We start from the raw sequence: 23,992 nt of genomic DNA, 5'->3' as shown, positions 1-23,992 counted from the left end.
GATATATGTTCCCTTTTGGGGAGTGGGTGGGCGTTGGGCCATACTAGGCAGTGATCATTACTTGGCCTGATGCTGCACTTAGAGATCACTCCTTATGGGCTTGGGGGAACCATGCAGGGTGCCGGGGTTGAATCTAGGTGGACAGCATGCAAGGGAAGCCGTACTATCCCTTTGGTTCCTGTTTTGTTTTAAGGCCATTCCTGGTGGTGCTCACTGGCAGGAACTATGCCGGATGAAGGCACTTAACCTCCGTATTAAGATGACTCTCCATATGAAGATGAAACTACTTGTATTTCGGGTTGTTAAAATAAGGCCTAGAAATTCTATTTTATGTTTGTATATATAACATGTGTTTGAGGGGAAGAGGGGATTCTGTTCTTGCTTGCTTTTGGGTCACATCTGGTGGTGCTCAGGGCTTAGTCTTGGCCCTGTGTTCAGAGATCACTCCTGATGGGGCTTGGGCGACCCCAGTTTGGTGTTGGGATTGAACCAGGTCAGTCAGTATAAGGCCAGTGACCTATCTACTATACTGTATCTCTGACCCTTTAGTTTCCTTAATAGATTCACAGCAACAATACTTGGTGCTTTGTATTATGAATCCTTGCTGTTTGGTGGGCTGCTAGTAGTTTGCATGAAGTATTTTATTTACTTTTCCTCACCTTTTTTTTTTTTTTTTGCATACTTCATCTTTTGGGGAAGGAATAGGGATGGGGCTACTCCTAGCTCTGTGTTGGGGCTTGCTCTTGGCAGAGCAGAGTTCGGGGTTCAAGTCATCCAGTTGACTGTCACACTGCCCTGAGGTACTAGTTCCATTCCTGTTTGGTAGACACACACCCCAGCTCATACAACTTGATGACACTTAATGGGAACTTGCCCAGAAACAGTTTAACTGCAGTACTGCACTTTTTTTTTTTTTTTTTGCGCTTTTTGCTTTTTGGCGGTGCTCAGGGGACCATATGGGATGCTGGGAATCGAACCCGGGTCGGCCGCATGTAAGGCAACCGCCCTACCTGCTGTGCTATCACTCCAGCCCCAGTACTGCACTTTTTGTAAAGATACAGAAGCCCTTCTCAAACACATTCAAATAGATACGGAGAGAAACAGAGGGGAGTTTAATTCTGTTTACTCTTGTATCTTAAGGAGAAAGTTTTCTGTATCAGTGCTTGTAAGCTTAACCATCTACTTTCTACTTTTATATTTGTGGAGTATTTCCTCTTTTCAAAATCATTACTGCTTAGTGACTTGAATTTTCTGATTAGTGTTTTGGCCCTACCCTTTGATGCCAAGGTCATTCCTGCAGTACTGGAACTTACCCAGGGATTTAACCAGGGCCTCCTGCACTCAAAACATGCACGCAGCCTGTTACTATCTCTTAGCCACAGAGTTTATTTAGTATAGTGTATGATGTGGTTATGTGTGATAGAAACAACCCTTTCCTGTGAGTTGAGTCATCATATAACTCAAAAGATGGTTTTAAGATATATGATGTCAAAATGCTGGATCTTAAAACAAATCCAGCAATAAGTTTAGTTATATGCTAATTTGTGTTTTCTTTGGAATCATTTTTCTGTAATTCCATGATCATTCTGTTTTCTTCCCATTAATGGCAGTAAAGAATTTAAAAATGAGTAGAAGCTTAAATTCTGAAAAGATGGGGAGGGAAGAGACCTGGAGTGTGTGTCTAATATACACAGGCCCTGGGTTAAGTTCCCAGCACTGCCTGCCTGCCTGAGTATATCAGGGCATAGCCCTGGTAGCTTCTAGCATTACTGGTGAAAGATGGAAAAAAGAGAAAAATGACTTGGAGAGATAGTCCAGTGGGCAAGGCACTTGATTGACCTGACTTTGATCTGTGTGTGGCACCTCAGAACTCATCTGGGACACCTTAGGCTCCACCAGGAGTGATCCCTGAGCACTGCTGGGTGTTCTTCCTTCGAAAAATAAATAAACCAACAAATTTATATAAATCACAATTCTATAATATTAATATTGGTGGTCTATTTTATCAAACTGATTTTGAGTATCAGCATTTTTCTCTATAGCACATTATAGAAAGTTTAAATTCACTTCAGAACTGTGTTTTGAGCTAATTTGTTAAAATTGAAGTTGTTTATAATTTCTGTGCTAGCCACAGTGAGGTAGGTAATACCTCTTAATTTTTGTAGGGGTAAATGAAATCTAAAGATTGTTTCTCAATCAAGGTTATACAGACTGGTAGCATAGTTGATAAAATCCGGGAGATTTGAAACCGTTGCTAATTTACTATTTTATTGGCTGACAGTTCGTATTATTTCATTACTTACAGCAGTACTCTGAACTAGACACCATCATTTATTGTCTTTTATTCTGTGGCTGAGGGATCTGAAGGCGGGCTGTGGTCTGTTGAGGAATGGACAGTGCCCTTTTTAATCTGGAACTACTAGGAAGGTGGATGTCAAGACAGGTTTCTACACATGGTCTGGTGTTTTTGTTTTTGTCTCTGATTAGGTATTTGTGGGTGTCCATGTGAAGTCTGTTTTGTGTTCTGAGTTCTTGACCATGTACCCTCGGTTTGGTATATGGTGTCATGTTGTAACACACCAGTCAGACCTCACAGTTTAAAAGCGATGCAGTATGGGTGGAGGCTGGACAGGCAAATAGTTACACAGACATCTTTGTTGTCTTTCATTCTTTTCTGCACCATGTACATCTGATTTTTTTTTCTTGTTTTTGTTTGTTTTTCTCCTTTTAGTGAATGGTAGTGTCTAGAAAGGGTATGTCCCTTCAAGAGAGAGGTGCCAATGTCCAACCGGCCTAATAACAATCCAGGGGGGTCACTGCGACGTTCACAGAGGAACACCGCCGGGGCCCAGCCACAAGACGACTCAATAGGAGGAAGGTAGGTACTTAATGATAACTTGAAAAGGGCTTGGAATAAAACATTTTAAGACCTGCTTATGAGGACCAAGACTGGATGGTTTTCGACAAATGACTACATTTTCTCCTCACTTACGGAGCCAAGGAGCAGGACTGGGATTGAGAGCAGTCCTTTAATTCTGCCCCAAATATGTGAGGCTTAAAAACAATGGTTCTGTCATGAACATCAAAAATTGAATTGAAGGATGGTCAGCTAGTTAATGGAGTGCCCCACTGTTTGCTGTTTTTCTTCACTACCTCAACACCTACTCCAACATAGTACTTTTTGCCATTTGTGGTCCTTTTGATCAAAAGTTTCATTTGTCTTGAATTTTGTTAATAGCTTTTGAGTTTTTTCCTCATCTTACTAGACAACATGGCTGCTGACAGGCTGGTGAGGCAGTCTCGCTTGTTTAGACATCAGTTCTCATCTTTCTGTTAGTCTAATGTACAGCTAGTCTTGAAATTGGGGTCATGCAGGAAGTAGCATGAGAGATCAGATGTATATTCCCTTGCACGTGAAATTCTAAGTGTGCTTTTAATTATTTCATTTGTAAAACACTAAACTTACAAGGACTTGTTCTAATCTATGGCCCACTTATGTTTACATTGTAATAAACAATGGTCAAATTTAGCATTCTGAGGCAACATCATCTATGTATTGTCTGTTAAGTTTTTAAGTGTCAGTAAAAAGTTAGTGGGAGCTATTGTTGATGTGAGGCTGGCTCTTAGTTATTGAGCCTTGTGGGCTTTGGACTAAGACGGCTTCCTTGGCATGTTAACTCTGCCTTTAACTAGCTCCTGTGTCCGTCGATATATCTTTCAGGAAAACTCAGATTTCTTAGTCAGAGAGGGGGGTACTTTTCATATGATAACTTCATTGTATGTTAAACAGAATGCTTATTACAGAGTTCTGTTTTAAAGTTGTTTTCTGCTTTTTTACATTGAGATTATTCTATGGAGCAGCCACAATTAATGTATGCTGTTAATAAAAACTATTCCCCCGTTAAAGAAATAGTACTGATTTGTTTTAGAGAATTTCAGAAATACAGGAGAAATACAAAGAAAAAGTATCACTCCACAATTCCACAAGTAATCAGTGGTTACATTGTCTTACTTCCTGCTTGTATGTGTATATAATATGCATGTGCATGTATTTGGACATAGGTCATTTGCACCTTCAGAACAACTGAGGTGTTATGCAAAGTCACATTTAGGTTACGTTTTGGGCAGTCATAGCATTTTGCTTCTAAAATCCACAGTGATGTTTCAGCAGCATTCTTCTCTTTTTTATGTTAGTGCTATATAAAAAAATACTGTATTGTGTGCTTAAATAAGAGTGGGTAACAAAATAAAGTAGTGAATAGTGATTGAGAGACATTGATTAAAATGATAAATTTGCAATAAAGATGGAACTCATATTTGTAGACTGCTAATTCATCTGTTGTGGTTTTTATTTTTACACTCATCAATTATGAAGGAGAGAAAAAGAATCTTAAAACGTGTTAGCACATTCCAAAGACTGCAGTGTAAAGTGTATTTAGGGATTTGGTAGTTTTCATATCTCCTTTGCTTTTTAACACCTTAGCCCCATTTTAACACTCAAAATTTCAACTTTAATTTTTCTTAAAAAATATTGCCCCAGAAAAACTTATTCTCTCGTGTCATTTACTGTATCACCAAGATTTGTTCAAAAATAGGACTAAATTTTTAAATATACAATTGTATCACCACAATAGTATAATTTAGAAATGACTTTGAATATATAGATTTTTGTTAACTTTTATGTGGATGAGTATAATTTTAAGGATAGAGTAATGTAGGACTTGAGCCCCCAAATACTATTAGTTTTACCAAGAATGCAGAGTAGTAGATGTTTTATTTACTGGATTTTATTCTGTCTTATGTAGCTTGAAAGAATCTCAGAACTGGAAGCTGTCTTTCAATCAGATTCAAGGCTCTTTCATTGTTATACCTAAGATCTAGCCTCTGAGTAAAGATTGGAACTAATCGGGAGAGAATTTTAGCCTTGGTTTCTCTCTTCCTGATTCCAGTTTTTCTAAGTAAAATGCAGTTTTTGTGACCCTTGTCTCCTAAAATTGCCACTTTTGGGGGTTGGGGGAGTGGTGCAGGGAGTGTTCAGGCCACACTGGCAGTATTCAGGGCCTGTGCCTGGCTCTGATCAGGGACCATATGCAGTACTGGGCATTTGAACAAGAGTCCAGGCCATTGTGCCCGTATGCAAGGCAGGTGCCGGTCCTGCTCTATCTCTCCAGCCCCACCTTGGTCTTATACATAGGTGTTCATATTGATACAGTGATTCAGATAAAGGCAAGAAGGGCATTTAAATACAGCAGCATTATTTGAGTGGTTTACGTTTAAAGCACAGTCATTTAGTTGAGACTCACGAAAACCGTGACACATGTTATGTTTTCCCTAAATGCTTTTTCTTTTTGTCTTGTTCAGCTCTATTCAGTATGTAGTCATCTGATATCTTACCTCTTAAAGACTCTTCAGGAGTCTGCTCTTTCATTGACACTTACTGCACAAACCACTTGATCCATATGAAGGATGCAGAAGGATGCAGAGAAAAGCTTAAAATAAGTCTTTCACATCAGAACTTAGTTGTTTGTACCCACATAAGAATTCATTGTTTTGACCCGCTGTTCTTTTTTCCCTAATTCATGTTGCATTCTCTGTGTAGCTTTCTTCCTGTGATCACACTTCCCACCCCTGAATGAAGGCACACAGCAGCTTGAACCCAGGCGCTCTCACATTTGCAAGACAAGCGCTGTATTGCTGAGCTTAAGCCACAGCCCTGACCCAAGGTCACTTTTCAAACAAAAGACACTTTTAAAAATTACCTGTTTTTGGACTTGGGGCAACACAGGGAGTGCTGAGGAGTCTGCATCCTGTGGGATGTGGGAATTGAACCCAGGTCAGCTGAGAATACGGCTAGTGCTCTGCCTTCTGTACTTTCTTCAGTCCTGTTTTAACCTGTTCTTAAGAGAAAGTTGTATTTTTGGAATATATTTAATCTCTCCTGATTCCACGTTTTCTTTTTTTATTCACCTTTCATGTCTATCCATAATTGAACTAGACAATTTAACTTTTTTTTATTACTCCCAGTTTGGAGGGGGGCAAAGGTGGGGGCTTTAGCTGATGTGTTGTTCTTTTTCTTCTTTCGGAAATCTTCCACTGCTTCTGTTGGCTTGTTCTGAGGGATCCTTCCTAACCTTTCCCACTTCTAGCAAAGGTTTTTGTAGGCTCCTGCTCCCTCTTAGTCATACATACATGAAGTAGTGTTTTCCTTGGATCGTGCTTTTTTGGGGTCTTATATCTGGCATTTTTTCAAATGGCATTGATGGGATTGAATTCAGTTTCATAGCAACTTTGGTTAGGATTGCTGTAGTCACAGTTGCTTCATCGGCTTTGTTTTGTTACCAAAGCACAGCATGTTGAGAACAGAAAGTTGGAAATCTTCTGGAAAATTAGGTAATTGTAATTAGACCACCCAGAGATTGCCATAGTTAATATTCCTACTTTATGTATTTCCTCCATGCGTTTCTTCAATTTGAAAGCACATGCTTTAAAATTTAAATTCTAGTTCCTCTTTATCTGTTCTTTACTATAAAATACATTGTTATACCCAGCACATTTGACTGTGATTTTGATTTTACCAAATGATTGGCAATACTTAGGTTATGAATGTTTTCAGTATTGATAAATTATCTTTCAGAAAGATTTAACCACTTTATCCTTATTTTTTTCATTAGCCATATACTTCTGCTGATGGCTTTGCACAGTGCCCATTGTTTCAAATCCTGCTATGGCATGTCATTTTAACTTGATTCCTTTGGTTAAAGTGACAGTTTCTATATGTCTGTAGAGTTTTCCCCACATACTAGCCATTTTCATTTATTTTAAGAGCTTGTATGTGTGTCTGTTGTCTTTTAAACTTAGACATGACTATTTCATTAGAACCTTTTCTGGAAAGGGTGTTAGAGCCTACTTAGATGTGCAAATTTCTGGGCTAGTTTTATTACTTGATGGTTTGTAATTTATAAAATTAGAATAGAGAATCGAGTTTATTAGCTTTTCTTCCTTTGCCTTCTCCACTCCAGTAAGCTTTCTCCCTTGGTTCTGTTTTTTACATTTAACTGTAATTTATCATTTCTTAGTGGTTTGAGGAAATGCTTGAATCCAAATCCATTCTTCCCATTCATTCAGTTTTTTGGTCTGTGAAATTTTAATAATTACCAACTACCGAGTATAAAGATCAATTGTGAAATCTTTATTACTTGTTTTTTTGTTAACACTGTCAGGTGGTTTCGTTTGGTTTTGGTTTTGTGGTTTTATGAGCCACACTCTGCTGTGTGCAAGGGTTGCTTCTGGCTCTTCACTCAGAAATTATTCCTGGTGGTGCTCAGGGGACCTTATGGGGTGCTGGGGATGAAACTTGGGTGGCCATGTGCAAGGCAGGTGCCCTATCCTCTGTCCTATCTCTTTTGGCCCCTCTCTTTGCCAGATTTTTTAATGCTAGCAATAATTATACAGAATTAGATTAGTATTTTTAATTTTAAAATGTTTTAAAAGGGTGGGTTACAGAAAAGCACAGGAAAAAAAAATCATATATCCCAAAGATAAGTCTTTTCATATTTTGAGTTTGTCTTTAAAATACAAATTAAATGGGGGTGGGGAGGAGAGCTCAGTTTTTTTCTATGATTACCTTGCAGTTTTTGTTTAATTGAAATGTTTTGTTTAAATGTTTGCATTTTAGATATCTCAAAGATAGGTTTCCTGGAATGAAGTTGATAGGCCAAAAGGTTCTTTAATTCTTTTCAGCTATCTTGTTTTTGTTTTGGTGCCAAGGATCTCTTGTGGGAAACATTCACTGTACTGTTGAAGTCTGTGTTTCAGGCTTGCTACCAAGGAGTTAGTTATGGTCAGCTCTTTCCAAATAATTATCCCCCCCCCCAAAGAAAAAAAACTAAAGCACGCCAAGGGACGTGTGCACTTGCGGGCTCTCCAGGAGGCTGTGTCTCACTGCCTGAGTTTGGTGCTCTGGAACCGCTGTGTATGGGCTGGATCGGGACAGCCATTGGCCAAGGGCAGGCGAAGGAAGAACAAGGACCAAGCTGGTTGCTGATTAGTTACTGTTTATTCAATCTTCCATCTTTCTCATCTCCCGCACTCCCGGCTCTGTCCTCTCTCTCTTATCTGCTCCAGCCTCTCTCCATCTCTCTTTCCTCTCTTGCCCTTGCCCCTAGGTTACACCCCGCCAGTAATAAAGCCCTTCTTGACTGCCAGTAGGCAAAATACCTGTTAAGGGTTTTTTCTCCTCTCCCCATTCCAAACACTCATTAACATCTTAATACTAGTTATTTTTGCATGGACATAGCAAGAGATACATTGAGGTTTGCTAGGTAGCTCTCCTGACAACATCTTGCCACAGGCTCAGACCACAGCACTCAGGCCAGATTAATCATTCCTCACCCTAGCAGGGTCCAAATCTAGTTATCTCTGTTTGGATAATGACAACATTTGTCCATGATCAAGCTCTTAACTTATAGTTAAGCATTAGGCACTTTGGCCAGGCCCATCTCGATGCCAGGGTAGCACACAACTCACCACTTGCCCTGCTTTTGGGGGTGCTAGGAAGTAAGGGCAGCTGAGGCTTAGGTGGAGAGAACAGATGCCCAGGAGGATGCCCAGGAGGAAAATATCATGTAGAGTCAAATGACTCCCAGATTACAAAAGCATAGCATTTGCTGAGTCTTCCTGTGTCCATACAAAAAGGACATTGCTCTGAATAAACTATGCAAAGGACTCAAGGAGAAGAGAAAAACAGTATTTGCAAGTCAACAGAGCACTAAGAAAGAAGTTACAAATAAACACACAGGAGTGGGAGCACTGTAATGGGAGTAACCCAATAAACCTAAACTACCTGAGGCTATGTTATCCTACACCCCCCAATTAACTATTATCAGAAAAAAAAGACATTCTCTCCCTCTCTTTCTCTTAAATACCACAGTTTTGCATTATTCTGCTAAATTTGATTTAGGAAAATCACACTGATGTTATTGGTGTTTTTGTACCACTAGCTTTAATAACATTGAAAAAAGATACAAGTTGTGAGACAGTTGGAAGTTCAAACTTCATGAGCTTTGATGGTTGCAATGTATTTGGAGTTATATTTTGGGGGATGTCCCTGGTGCTGATAGGGACAGCAGGGCTGTACCCTGTGTGTACGAAAGGTCCTGTAGTGCTTGGGATTGATGACTTGGTCCTATACATGCATGACAGCTGCGTGCTTGGCCCTAGAGGTGGATATCAAGAGGAGACTTAAGTGGTGTGATTGGAAATGTTTCTCCTGGCTGTTTGAAAACAAATTTTTTTTTTTTTTTGCTCAAGGGTGTTGTATGCTGAGGATTTAATCCAGGGCTTCACATGGGTATAGCATGGCTAGACAAATGATCACATCTCTGACCCTTAATTGGAATCACTTTTGAAAAATAATTCATACTAGAGTTAGCCAGCGATAGCACAGGGGGTAGGGCATTTGCCTTGCCTTCAGCCGACCCGGGTTCAGTTCTTTTGTCCCTCTCAGAGAGAGCCTGGCAAGCTAGCGAGAGTATCCTGCCTGCATGGCAGAGCCTGGCAAAGCTGCCCGTGGCGTATTCGATATGCCCAAAAAAAAAACCCAACAATGGAGACGTTACTGGTGCCCATGCAAGCAAATCGATGAACAACGGGATGACAGTGATACAGAGTTAGCCAGGTTAACTTACAACTTGCTCCTTTGAATCATTGTGATTGTTGCAGTTTCAAATACACACCTTGAGTTTTAGGCACAGAACCAATCATGTGCTTAAACTTTTTTTTTTTCCATTTTGGTTTTGGGTCACACCTGGCAGTGCTCAAGGCTTACTCCTGGCTCTGCACTTAGGAATCGAACCCAGGTTGGCCATGCACAGGGCAAACATCTTACTCACTGTACACTATATTTCTCCAGTCTCTTAACACTTCGATTTTTTAGTGCTGCCTGGAAATGCAGAGAAGAAAGGCTAGTTTGTCCCATCTGGCCAGGGCTGGGAAAAGATTGCTAGGGTTGTGAGAACAGTGCGTGCTGTCCTTGGTCAGAGCAGCTACTTGAAGTTATGCATGTTTGACTCTTAACAGTACCCTTTGTTCTTTGGTGAATAAGGCAGTACCTTAGATACTTTATATTCTTCTTTAGTTGTACTCCTTGTTTTAATCAACAATGTGAGTCTATTGTCTAAATTCATATCATAAGCATATTAGAACCTGAGTTACTTGATCTTACTGAGTGTTCTCTCTTGGTTCTTCCCTATGGAGAGAATCAGGTGCTTCACTGTGTAGTTTCTCAGAAGTGGGGCGGTTGGCTCAGCCCAGTGATCCCCTAACTGCTGAGCAGTCATGCTTGCAGTGCTCAGGGAACCGTGTATGGTACTGGGGATCAGATAGGGGTCGGCCACGTGGCCCCTATACTCAGGATCTTCATATCACTAAACAAATCTCAGAATGCCTTCTTAGAAGGATATTCTTGTAACCACAAAAATAAGTATATACAAATGGCTTCAGTAATTTGACAGCAAGTTTGAGTATCACATGAGAAGCTTTGCAGGGGTGGGGATAGGGGAATCACGGGGAAAGCAAAAGAAAAGCCAGGAGGGCTTCATTTCAGAAGATTAAAAAAAAATCACATTTTGCTTTCATCCCATTTATATATCATCTCTAAAGCATTGAGCCATTTATTTTGAGCTGGATTCAGTTAGGGTCAGAGTTACCTCCATGAGCAGGAGAATTTTCATAGCTGAATATCTAGGTCTTTCTGCTCTGACCACTGAGCCCCGATGGATAGGAGACTGAAATGACCAGACTTCATGTGCTCGGGGAAAGCCCTGTTGCTTGCTGTGTGTGGTGTCTTCCTCTTCTCTATCTCTGCCTTTGCCTGTACTCTTATCTTCTTTTTCCTCAGGTATCCATCCTTTACTCGTGGCTCTAATGACATGTGGTTGTAAGCCTGTACTATTCTGTGAGAAAGAGTGCTCTCTTTGTTGGAAACTTTGTAGTAAAAAGAAGATGGGTTTTGTGAGACTCTGACTGCTTTGATGGAGGGCAGGAACTAACCTGTGTGTTTCCCTTATTTTTATGTCCTATCCTGACTTGAGAAGCATTTAAGTTGACTCACTTCAGTCTATTAAAAGAAGTAGTTTATTTCTCAGCTTTATCAATGCTATTGTTCCCACTCTGTACTGTGTATTATATAATGTAACATTTGTTATGATATCTCTTTAAATGTCTTGGATTGAACATGTAAAGTACATACACACTGGCAGTTTGGAAGCATCACTATATGTACAAGTTTATTACCAAGTTAAAACAGAAAGTTAAGGGAAAACAATTGGTAACTAAACCTTACTAGTTAAAAGCTTGGGTACATGTAGCTAGACTGACATGGTATGCAGATGATTGCATTTGTATTTGATTTAATAAATACGACAGCTGTAACAGTAGACTCAAATGCTATAACCCACATTTGTGTTTCAGAATTCCAAAATATTGCATGATTGCTGATTTCCATACATGGAAGTTTTACTAAATTCAAAAGCTATATCCTCAGAGCAAATCTAAACTGAGAAGTTTCAAATATTTTCACATATGTAGTGGCCAGATTTCAGGTGTTTGATAAGGTCCTGATAACCTTTTGGAGGGGTCATAGGGGATGTATTTGGGCCACACCTGACTGCTCAGGGGCCCAACCAACTGGTTGGGTTTCTGGCTTTGCTTAGGAGACTGTATGTGGTGCAGGTGTTGAAGCAGGGGCTGCTGCATCTGGGCAGATGCCTTAACAGGGCTGCTATCTCTCCAGCCCTGCTCCTGGTGTCTTATCAAGGATATCTGAAGGATAGTGTCCGGACAATCTTCTATTGTATTCCATTATCTATTTCCTGGGGCGTGGTTTCTGGACAAAACCTGCTGTACTCAGGGCTTATTCATGGCTCTGCACACCTGACCTGAACCTAGTTCAACCAACTGCGTGTACGGCAAGTGTCTTGCCAGTTGTTCTGTCTTTCTGGCCTGGCATCTGTAGCTGTTTCCTTTCATTTTCTTGGTTTTGGGACCATACCCAGTAGTGTTCGGGGTTACTCCTACGGGCTTTGTGCTCAGGGATCACTCTTGGAGGGCTTGTGGGACTAAATGCGGTGCCAGGGATCAAACCCCGGTCTGATGTTTGCAAGGCTTGTGCCCATTGTTCCTATCTCTTCGGCCCCACTAGCATCTGTTTCCTGTACACTTGCTAAATAACCAGTAGCTTGCTCTTCTGTTTTCAATATACAATTGCAGAATATTTTTTAGAGGGAGGATTCTGATAGTTAAGATCAATGCTATAGAAGCTAGTTTTTTGGACTGGCACTTTTTCACAATTAAAAATAGGACTATTGATCAAATAATCAACTTGTTTTGTAATTGAAGTAGAAAAACAAATTGTACAAAGATAATTAGTGAAGTTGTCATTGAAAGGGGGCCTGAGAGATCATGAAGGTGCTTGCCTTACATGTGGCCAATCCATTTGCGTTTGAAAATCCCTGATAGTACATAGGCTCCCTGAGCACTGCCAGGAGTGAACCCTGAGTACACCATCAGGAGTATTCCCTCAATACCTCTGGATGGGCTCAGAAACACCTCCACCAATTTTTTTGTAGCTAATAAAATGTTTGAAGTGAACGTTCCACGTTAATCATTGTAAGTTAGTGGTTAATTTAATACATGCACTCTACTGCTTTGATTTTGGAGGCTTACTCCTGGCCCAGGGGTCACTCTGAGAGGGCTTAAGGGTTTTATTAGGAGAACAGAGAATTGAGTCTAGGTTGGCTGTGTTCGAGACAAACACCTTAACCCATTGTCTGTCTCTCTGGCCTGTGAAACATGTATTTTGTAGTATTGTAAATAAGGCATTTAGTTTTGGGAAGATAAAAGCATAAAATTTATCTCTGTTAGTCTAAGTCTGGAGTTCTAATTGAGCTTTGAATCATTTATTTGTTAATATGTGCATGAATTTGTGTTTTGAATATGCCTGATGGAGAAAACCAGTTTCAAAATTTAAGATCTGCAGTACAAGAAATTAACTCCTTTCAACTAGTCGTTTTTGTTTTCTTATTATAGAACATGCTCTTTCATATAAGACTTGAATTTTAAAATTATCTGGATTAGAGATGTTTGGTCTTTAATCCTCTTGACTGCCCAAGGGTTTACTGAATGGTGGCTGTAGTAAATTTAACTAGCTAGAAAAGGACAAGTCACTGCAATTTACCTAACAGTCAACCAGAAGCATTTGAGACTTGCTTTCAAGTTCATCTTGAAAGGACACAGCATAATTAATTACATTGTTCTACCATAACCAGTTTGCTCAGTATGAGTTGACCCACATGCATTTGGTAAATAGGGAAGTGATGTCAATTTGATGTGGAAATACAGTTGGTTCATAGGCAGTTTCATTCCCTGCTATTATTACTGGCTGGAGCGATAGCACAGCCGGTAGGATGTTTGCCTTGCACTCGGCTAACCCGGGTTCAATTCCTCCGTCCCTCTCGGAGAGCCTGGCAAGCTACTGAGAGTATCTTGCCTGCACGGCAGAGCCTGCCAAGCTATCCGTGGCATATTCGATATGCCAAAAACAGTAACAAGTCTCACAATGGTGCCTGCTGGAGCAAATCTATGAGCAACGGGATGACAGTAATACAGTGATACTGAAATAGAAACAGGCCTTAATATTCAAGAGGGAACTTTGATAATCAGTGGATTATATTAAAAACCTGAAAATTATGCTGAGGTGATTTAAAGAAATACAGTGCCTTTGCACTACACTTTGTAAGCAGTGTTAAGTAGATTCAGAAAACTCACAATGTTTACTCCTGAGCTGGAGATCCAGTCTAGGGGTTAAGTGCTTGCCTTGCCTGGGGCCCCAGTTCCACACTTGCTCTGAGCACCAGCAGAAGGCAGTCCTGGGCCTCTTCAGGTCTGACACAACTGCTCCCACCCCCAATTTGCATTTGTAAGAAGAGTTCTTCTGTTGTGCTGATAATACACCTGTGGCTAATAGGTAGTATTTTAAAACAGTTTTCCTTACTTGAAAAAGTAGAGTAAGACTTCAGGAATGAGCCAGTTAGGATTATTTGTGTGAATGTTAGTGTACATTTAATCTTTTATAAAGTTGATGTCTATACCAAAAAAATCAGGGTTTTTTTTTTCTGTACCAAATCTTATTTTTACTCTTAACCCACTTATTTTTAATGGGTCATTTTGGCAGAACATAAGTTTTTGCTTGCTCTTATTTTCTTGCTTTTTTGTTTTTTTGTTTTTTTTGTTTTTGCTTTTTGGGTCACACCTGGCGATGCACAGGGGTTACTCCTGGCTCTGCACTCAGGAATTACCCCTGGCCGTGCTCAGGGATGCTGGGATTTGAACCCGGGTCGGCCGCATGCAAGGCAAACGCCCTACCCGTTGTGCTATCTCTCCAGCCCCTCGCTCTTATTTTCTTTAATTACAATTTTTAAAAACCATTAAAAGGAATACTGAGAATGAACTAAAAACTCCTGATCCACCCACCTTATAACCCATTCACTTATCCTTAGGCTACAGTTTCTTGAATGGGCTCATTCTGGTGCTGTTTAAAAGAGATTGTCATTAATTCTACTGTATTATTTTTCCAAATTTTATTTACAGTGGGTATAGATTTTACTGAGCCTCAAAAAGATTATGATTGTAAGTAAAAATGTTCATTAAATGTCTGAGGAGGATTGGTAAAATGAGCTATATAGGGAGACCTAAATACTTCATCTCTGAATACTATAATATTCAGCTCTTTCAGATGGGCCATTTTATGGAGCGTTAATTTGCATTATTGAGCATTACTAATGTCTGATAATAATAAAATAGAGCCCCTCTTGGGAGCCTCATTGTTAGTTTATGATCTTGATAGCATCTGAATGCCCACACTTAAGCCACAGGTTGATAAACTTCAACCCATGCATCAAGTTGACCCTGCCTAGTTTTTGAGATACAAATTTGACTGGAACAGTTAGGCCCATTTATTTACATAGTGTTTATTCCTATTTTTGTGACACATAGTATTACCCACATTTATTACCCTTCACAGAAAATATACTAAGTTTTTGCCAAACAGGAGGAAGAGAATTCATCACATTTTTACATTGAAAATTTACCTTATTTCCAGATTTTAGCCCAAACCCACCCAGCCAACTTCAGGGCATTGCTTGGGGGACCATGTTGTATAAAGTTCATTACACTTGTTCCCAGCCCTAAACAAATATACCTTTAACCAGTTTTCAGTGAGAATGCCAGAAAGTCTCAAAAATGGGGCGGGAAGAAATAGTTTGTCAGTTGATCATCATACCCAATATTGGTGCCGCCGTAGAGGCCGTAGCCCTACTCTTCAGAAGCCTGTTTTCTGGCCTAAATTTACCCTTGACTAAATTCACCTAAATCTACTGCTGCCTTTTTCCCACTTACAAACACCTGTAATGAATTAAAGAATTTATCAGGTTAACTCAATATTAGACCACAAAAAAGTAAACATTTTAGAAATTGAGGCCCAGAGCTTAGCATAAACACAACTGCTCACGTTGACCTTATACCACCTTTCTGAGTTCCTTTAAGGAGTCCTGACTTTTTTCTTTTTCTTTTTTTGAACAAAATAACTTTGATATTAGTGAAGCTTTGTTATTAGAATAAGTGTCATATGTTACATTAATACACCAGCTTTTCTAGGCATATGTTTATGTATATTTTTATTTTTTTTAATTGCCTAACTAAATCTAAATGCAACTACCTCATAAAACCATTATTAGAGATTTTAAAAAAATTGGACAGTTTAAAATATTTTGTGTTCCTCAAGGTTGATCTTAGTGTTCGCATAAGGATTTGACTCATTATAAATATAACCCTGCTATGTATCAATTACAGAATTTTTTGATCTTTATGTTTTGAAGATTGTGTAGTAAATTCTTATTCTCTGAGACTGGTCATGGTACACTTAATTCTAATTAGTCCTTTGAATTCCTAGCAAATTAGTCTTGATTTCATGTTTACTTGCTATTTAGTGCTTTTAATGATTCTTTATAAAATCAGAATTAATTTTTATGTCTCCACCATAAAACTCAAATTAGAAATCAGGATTCAGTATCATTGTGTTCATAACTTGCCTCACAATAAAATTTGCTGTTACATCTTTAAGGTAATATTTAAATCTAATATCTGGATTTGCTTCTTGTAAAAGCAACATATATGAATATTTGCATTAAAATCTCTGATAATATATTTTCTTTAAGCAAGAGTGATAAGGTTGTTCAGTTTGGACAACTGTTAACAAAAAAAAAATCTCAGGGCTAGACAGATAATACAGCTGGTGGGACATTGGCCTTGTATGCGACTGACTCAGGTTCATCCCCAGCATCCCATAAAGTCCTGTGAACCCATCAGGCAGTGATTCCTGAGTCCAGAGCCAAGAGGAAGCTCTTAAGCATCACTGGGTGTGGCCTGCGCCCCCCTCCCCCACAAAAAAAACCCAAAACTCTTGGGAACTGATTGGATTTGGGTGCTAAGACACTTTCTGTTGTCAAAGTATTTGATGGAAAATGTTAATTACGGAAAACTTTGGGTTCAGTAATGAAGAACTGAGTGGCTATTAAAAAATTAATCAAAATATTTCACTTTCAGTACTGTATTTGCATCTCGTTTTCCTGATAGATTTCTGTTTTGATTTTCTGCTGACAGGTCACATTTAGGGCAGGCAAAACATAAGGGATATAGCCCTCCTGAGAGTAGAAAATCTAATTCTAAGGCACCCAAAGTGCAGTCTAATACTACTTCTGAACTGTCAAGGGGACACCTTTCTAAAAGGTAAATCTTCACATTGCTTATACATTTTCAAGGCACAATATTTGCATTTGAATCATTGCCTAATAATAAGACCAGCTGGTCCCAGAATGTTATGATGATGTATTTTCGTATTCTGAATATAACTTGTAATATCACTACTTACTTTTGCAGTGAAGTTCAATGCAACATGCCCAGCAATGAAAATTTTTTATTTGCTTAGAGAGCTTGCATTTCACTTATTATACTATAAATCATTATAGAAACCTGCAATTCTATTTTACCATTTTCCTTAATTTTTTATTGTAAGTGCCATTGGTTGTGTTTTTAAGATCTGATTGATAATGAGTCTCTGGAATGAAAATACAATGGAAGACTTAATGGTACTACACGAAATTTTACTATTTTAGAAGTGCCTATGTAAATGCTCATTTAAAACTTTGACAGCAATTGTATTTGATATTAGAAAATTGCATATTCTAGCTTAAACTGGTAAGCATTCTTATCCTTGTAATCACAATTCTTTTGTGATTAGGAGTGTTAGTTTCAGGAAACTATAGGTTAAAGAGTTAACCCAGTTTTCTGATTTTTACCATCCAAGTCATGCCAGTATTTTAATTTCTGCAACTTTGAACCATTCGGAAACCTAGGCTTACTTAGTATTGGACTTAATCAGAAAAATGTGTGCTTGTTAGAAAAGCACAGTATCAAGGATTTGAAAAGTTAATAATTATACTATGGTTAAATGGTGTCAGGCTGATATTAACTCTCTTTTTATCTAACTTCTTAGAAGCTGCAGTTCATCATCTGCTGTTATAGTTCCACACCCAGAGGATCCAGACAGAGCCAATACTTCGGAAAGGCAAAAAACGGGGCAGGTGCCTAAGAAAGACAATTCTCGAGGAGTGAAACGCAGTGCTAGTCCAGACTACAACAGGACCAATTCTCCTAGCTCTGCTAAAAAACCCAAAGCACTTCAGCATACTGAGTCTCCGTCAGAAACGAGTAAGCCGCATACTAAGTCAAAGAAGAGACATTTGGAACAAGAGCAACAACTGAAATCTGCACAATTGCCATCAACAAGCAAGGCTTACACCAGAAAGAGTGGGGCTACTGGTAGTTCACGAAGCCAGAAAAGAAAGAGGACCGAGAGTTCTTGTATAAAGAGTGGTTCTGTGTCTGAGTCAACTGGTGCCGAAGAGAAATCTGCAAAACCTACCAAGCTGGCTTCAAAATCAGCCGCCTCAGCCAAAGCTGGGTGTAGCACCATCACCGATTCTTCTTCTGCTGCCTCAACTTCCTCCTCCTCTTCTACTGTAGCCTCGGCCTCCTCCACTGTACCACCAGGTGCCAGGGTGAAGCAGGGAAAAGACCAGAACAAGGCCAGGCGTTCTCGTTCGGCATCCAGTCCCAGTCCCAGAAGAAGTAGCAGGGAAAAGGAACAGAGTAAAACTGGTGGCTCTTCAAAATTCGATTGGGCTGCTCGTTTCAGCCCTAAAGTTAGCCTTCCTAAAACAAAACTGTCTCTTCCAGGGTCTTCTAAGTCAGAGACATCAAAACCTGGACCTTCTGGATTACAGGCCAAACTAGCAAGTAAGTTTATGGGAAAATCCTTATTTTAAATTAAGAATTTTGTTTCGCTTGATTTTCTAAGGTGGTTACACATTATGTTTTCCAGTGTAAGGTAGTCTTCAATTTATTAAGGTTTGTATTACATTTTATACTTGGAAGCATTTTTAATTCTGTAGGAGCAATTAAGGAATCTGTCTTCAATTACAATGAATTTGTGATCTTTCAGTGCCCATGTAGCATGTGTTACTTCTGCTATTTCATAATACTAGGATAGAACATCAGACTTGTAACTATCATTTGCTAAGTTTTTATGGTTGTGGGTGGCTGCTGTGCTTCTTTGCTGGAGAGCCTGTTCATTCTGGAGTATTACACCCCACCCCCTCATGATCAGGTTTTGGGAATAGGACTGACCCCGTGCTTGTGGTACCATGCAGTGCCAGGGATTAAATTCATAGGTCCCACCCACATGCCAGAGTATGTGCTTCAGCTTTGAGCCATTTTCCCAGCCTCTGGATTCTTGATAAATGGAAACAACTGAACTAGAACAAATGTACTGTTGCACAACTAAATTTTGTTCACATACAATATTTAATAACCTTTAATGAGTTTGCTACAAAATGAATACCTCTTAAGTAATACTCCACTGGGTATGAGGTAAATGGAGTAGAAAGAACTAATGTTTGAGAATAATAGTCCCAAAGCAAAATGAGAAAACAGATCAGAGAAAGATGTTTGGTATCTGGGCATACTTGAATGCCACCTCCACTCCCCCCCCCCCCATACACACATAGCCCCCCAAGATTTTTTAGGATTTGAATTTTCATCTTATTAGAACTGATTTGTGATTCTCCGTAAGATTACTAAAGTGTTTTGCTTATTTAGAGTAATGCAGGACTTAAGTTTTTTCTTCTCGGAGCCTTCATAAAAATGTTGAAATCCACAGTTTACTGTTACTGGAACTTTAGTTTGGTTATTGAAAAGTTTTTAAAAGTGTTAGCTAGTATTCTTGTCAACATCTAATATACAAATTAGTACTACTAAAAGCTCTTTGTTCAGCTCCAACCCATAATTCCTTTTGTTGATTTTATACTAACTTGGAAAAAAATACATTAACATCAGTTCGAAGTGCCAGGTATTTTACATATGAAAATTTATATGCAAAGTATGCACGATTTACATACAGTTTTTAATGGTACTTTGCAGTAGATGCTGAGTCTATATTAATCATGTAAAATGACTTGCTCAAGCAAAAAATCTCCTACATGTCAGAATTAGAATTTGGAAATCAGGTTTGTGTGACTTTGAAAGCATTTATTTTCTTCTATCACTTCATTTTTTTTTTTTTTTATGGGTTTAGGGGTTTTTTTGGGTCTTTTGGGACATATCCAGCAGTTCTCAGGACTTACTCCTTCCCTGTGCTCAGGGCTTACTCCTAGTGTGACTTGGGGAACAGTATGGGGTACCAGGGTCGAACCTTAGTTGACCACGTACAGCGTTCTACCTGATGTACTGTCACTTGGTCCCTTCTGGGCCACTTTCAGCTCTGTTTCCTAGTTACTGTTGCAGTGTATTTGCACTATTAAGAAATTTTAAAACACTGAAGGGGTGAAAATTTGGTTTTGGATCACTCTAGTGTTGCTCAGTTATCACTCCTAGGGCAGGGTACTGTCACTCTGGCCCTTGAGAGGATAAAATTTTATTTGATTCTTCTTTACTGATATTGATTCATAGGAGTGAATAAGCCCGTGGGCCCATATTGTAATTAATTACACATCTGCTGTTTTTCAAGTAAGTGATAAACATTTAAAAAACAGAATTACAGTATTTGTAACACTTACCATGAATCATCTCATTTACTACTCATCAGTCCTGTGTGGTGCAGGTAATATTCTAATATTTCCATCTTCAGGTAAGGAATCTAGGATTAGTGAACTATTTACTTACCTGACTGACAAGTGAAATAAAAAGTGGGGTTGCTGAGAGTCAAACACATGGCATCTGTTTCACAAAACATTTTAAGAGGGGCCGGAGCAATGGTACAGTGGCTAAGGTGCTTTGCCCTCCAAGTGGCGAACCTGGCTTTGATCCCAGCACCTCATATAGTCCCCTGAGCACCACCAGGAGTAAATCCTGAGTACAGCTAGGTATGGGCCCCTCGCCCTTCGCCGCCTTCCCCACGAAAAAACCCCAAACAGCATTTTTAGAGTAGGAAGCATGAGATGGAGTAGAATGGATGAACTAAAACTTTCTGAAGTCAGGAAAGGGTGAATTTTAGTACTGATCAATGTTAATTTATGCTTAGTTAACGCTTTAGTGCTTTGTAAGAAACATCTATAGGATAAGTAGCAGTTCTTGATAATTTTATTAAAGAAATAGGGACAGAGTGAAAGATCCTAAGGGAGTTTCTTGGTTTTCAGTTCTGGCATTTTGGGGAAAGAGAGCTGGGAATCTTGGATTTGAAACCTACTTGATTCCATTTTATCTACATTTAACTATTTTAATCACCTTATCACTGTCATCCCGTTGATTATTGATTTGATTGAGCAGGCGCTAGTAACATCTCCATTTGTCCCTGTCACGTTCAGGGTTGGGAATGAGGCCCATTATTGTTACTGTTTTTGGCATAATCTAGTATACCACGGGTAGCTTGCCAGGCTCTGCTGTGTGAGATTCTGCAGCGCTCTCTTCTGGGAGCTTTGTTTTATAGTCTCTGGATCTTGGCTGTTGATGAGATTGCATGGCTTGGGGGGCGGCAGTTTGTGGGTGTGACTGACTAACTATTGGAAGAAACTGGGGATCTGGGTGGAGGAAGCCCAATCCTGATCTCCGAGCAGGCTTGGAGATCTCAGTCATGGGTCCCGCATACCTGGGTTCCTCTGCCTTCATGGGTGAGGCTCGTCCGAGCGTGTGGAGAGTGGCCTTGGGCGTGGTTGTGGCAGGGTTCTGGAGGGTTTTGGCTGTCAGGCCACTTTCAGCTGGCCTCCTTCCACTTACAACGGGGAGGGAGACTCAGCCCGCCCCCCTCCGAGGGGGCCCTGGTGAAGACAGCCTGGCGCAGGGGCAGGAGGTTCCACCTAACTATTTTAATAAAGTTTGTAACCAGAGCATATATAATAAATGGGCTGAACTACTTGAGAAATCAGTGAACACGTGAGGAGACTGGCAGAGTGCTGAGTACGTGGGACCCATCACAGAATTCAGACAGCACAACGGAAGGTGAGAAGGTGGCAAACTTGGTGGTGGTTCTGGTAGCAGCCTAATTCCTAATCTTAAACAAGGAAAGACCGTTGCAAAATTGAAGTTCCGGGTTCATGGGAAAGGAGAGCATCAGAGCCAAGGTTGGAGGCCTTTCTTGTTGGGAGGCGGTGCCTGCATGCCTGGGACCTGGGGGTATGGGCTCAGTAGTCACCAGGGCATCACCTGATACTGGCTAGGGGACTGGGCGGTGTGACATAGATCCAGTTCCTTGAACATGTGTGTCATATGCTTTACCACTTGAACCACGTAATTGACCCACCTGTAGCTGGGGGGTAAGGGTATCCGGTGCTATTCAGTGGTCAGAAGTTGCGAGGGGGAGGAGTGACCTCCAAGCATGTCCACCCACCCCTTTCTTGTACTACCTGACCTGGGCTCCACAGTGCCCAGCGGTACTTTAGGAATCTCAGGGCCTCTGCACGTAGGGCATGTGCTCCCGCCCTGTGAGGTAGGCTTCTGATAATATTTATGTATGTATCAGGGATAAAAATGTAAACCAGAAAAAAAAAAATGTAAACCAGGGCAAGAGCAGTACAGTAAGTAGGAGTTAGGCTGCTTACCTTTCATCCTTCATTTTACTTCATTTTTCGTCCTTCATCCCAGTTTGAGCCCCCAACACCGTATCTGATCCCCCACTCACTCCCTGGAGCACTGCCAGGGGTCACTCCTGATTATAAAGCTAGGAATAGCGCTCGGTGTAGCGCTTGTTGCCTGGTGTAAGCTAAGTGAAAGAACTACCCACTCCAGATTGGGTGGTTGTTTCTTCAGGGTTTGTTTGTATTTGGGCCATACTCCACAGTTCTTAGGGCTAATTCCTGTTGGCCTTGTGCTCAGATATGGAACTGGGGTTAACTGTTTCCTAGGGCCTCTCCTTGGCTTTTTAAGAATGAATGTGATGCGAGAATAAAAGCTTTTACTAAGATATGATTTGTTCTAAATTACTGTGGTGCAAGACTTTTTGCAATTAAAAAAACTTTTAAGAATGTCTTTAAAAAAGTTTGGATGAATTTGTGAAGCTCATAGCAAATTGCAAGATACTTTTTTAAACTGCAGGTTTAACAACAGTTATGCAATGCTTTTTTGAATGCTGATTTTCTCTGTGCAGGTATTCAGGAGAATCCATTTTGTTGACAGTTCTGTAAGATATCTTGCTGTAAATTCTGCTAAAATTAGTATTTAAAAATTTTGACCACATTGTTATATTGAAAAATAGCAATGAATTGTGGCTAAAATGTTTTGGGAAATGACATAATTTTAAGACATAAGAACGGGGACAACCTCTCCCGTTGTGATTAATTTTGACTTCTTGGATCGCTCCTTGTGGGACTCGGGGATCAAACCTGGGTCAGTTGCGAGCAAGGCAGTTGCCTTAACTTATGTATTACCCTGGTCCCACAGTGTGATGTTTTGGCAACTGTTAATAGACTAACAGTTTCCTGGTGAGGAACAAGGGCTGGCAGGGGGACCAACTGAAAGGGCTACTTTTGATTGGCTTCCTGAAGCCTTCTGGCTTGCCAGCTGCATTTGATCAAAATAGCTCTAGGGCAAAGGTCACTCTGTGTCAAAAGTTTTAAGAGTACCCCAGAAGGGATCATGTTATGTGATAGTCCATTAGGAAATTATTCTAGCTGTGTGATGTTAAAGCAGAGATTCTTATTTATATAGCATAAATGCAAAGCTAGTAAAATAATATAAGGGTACAATTGAGTTGTAAAAATATTTTTTACAATATTTTAACTTAATTCGTTAAAAATTAGTTTGTACCCAACATGCAAGCTAATTTGTATGAGGGTGGTAGAAGAAAATGTTTGTATCTGTGAGATTCCTTGTTTAATCCCAGTTACCATAAAAAAGTAAAGTTAAAAAATGAAGTTAATTTTTAAATAAATCGACTACAGACTTTGTTCTGTAGGTGATGGCTTGCGTAGAAATATCAGCAACAGATCAGAACTTGGTTATTGTTATTTATAGTAAAATTTAAAGGTGTTATATTTCTAGTCAGCTGTGTTTATTTGTAGGTCCAGTTTCCTCTTCATTATTTCAAGTGGCATCCCATTCCCATAATAGCATCGTCAGCAATAGTTCCTCGCTTATTTCCAGCTTGAGTTTCACACTCTCGGCTGACTTGGATGCACTTGCTGGTCATTATTAGACATAGACAAGTACTCCGCAGATGCCAGATTCTGGGAAGGCAGTCGTGCTCAGTTTAGAGGACTTCTAAACTTCATGGCGCTAGGAACCACCAGCACGGCAAGAGAAAAGAAGAGTTGGATGGTGGCCTTGCTCCTCAAGCTTGTGTTCTCACTTGAACACTGTTGCTTGTCAGGATGTGTTTTTGCTTGCCTGT

The 23,992-nt window shown here is 39.9% G+C and overlaps 1 protein-coding gene across 14 annotated transcripts in view; it reads left to right on the top strand.

The window, feature by feature from the left end:
- TRIP12 (thyroid hormone receptor interactor 12) overlaps positions 1-23,992 on the top strand; it is a 144,132-nt gene that overhangs the window by 31,936 nt on the left and 88,204 nt on the right. For 7 of the 14 annotated variants that reach the window (XM_055120408.1, XM_055120410.1, XM_055120413.1 and 4 more), the window contains exons 2-4: positions 2,732-2,878; positions 16,717-16,842; positions 17,609-18,411. In XM_055120408.1, coding sequence (XP_054976383.1) covers positions 2,781-2,878; positions 16,717-16,842; positions 17,609-18,411 — 1,027 coding nt within the window. In that variant the 5' untranslated portion in view covers positions 2,732-2,780. The remainder of the gene's footprint in view (positions 1-2,731; positions 2,879-16,716; positions 16,843-17,608; positions 18,412-23,992) is intronic. The other 7 variants (XM_055120420.1, XM_055120421.1, XM_055120419.1 and 4 more) reach the window with 2 other exon arrangements.

Source organism: Sorex araneus, chromosome X (assembly GCF_027595985.1).
Source record: "Sorex araneus isolate mSorAra2 chromosome X, mSorAra2.pri, whole genome shotgun sequence".
Classification (NCBI taxonomy): domain Eukaryota; kingdom Metazoa; phylum Chordata; class Mammalia; order Eulipotyphla; family Soricidae; genus Sorex; species Sorex araneus.
The sequence above is the reverse complement of the archived record's forward strand: the minus strand, read 5'-3'. Positions and strand labels throughout refer to the sequence as shown.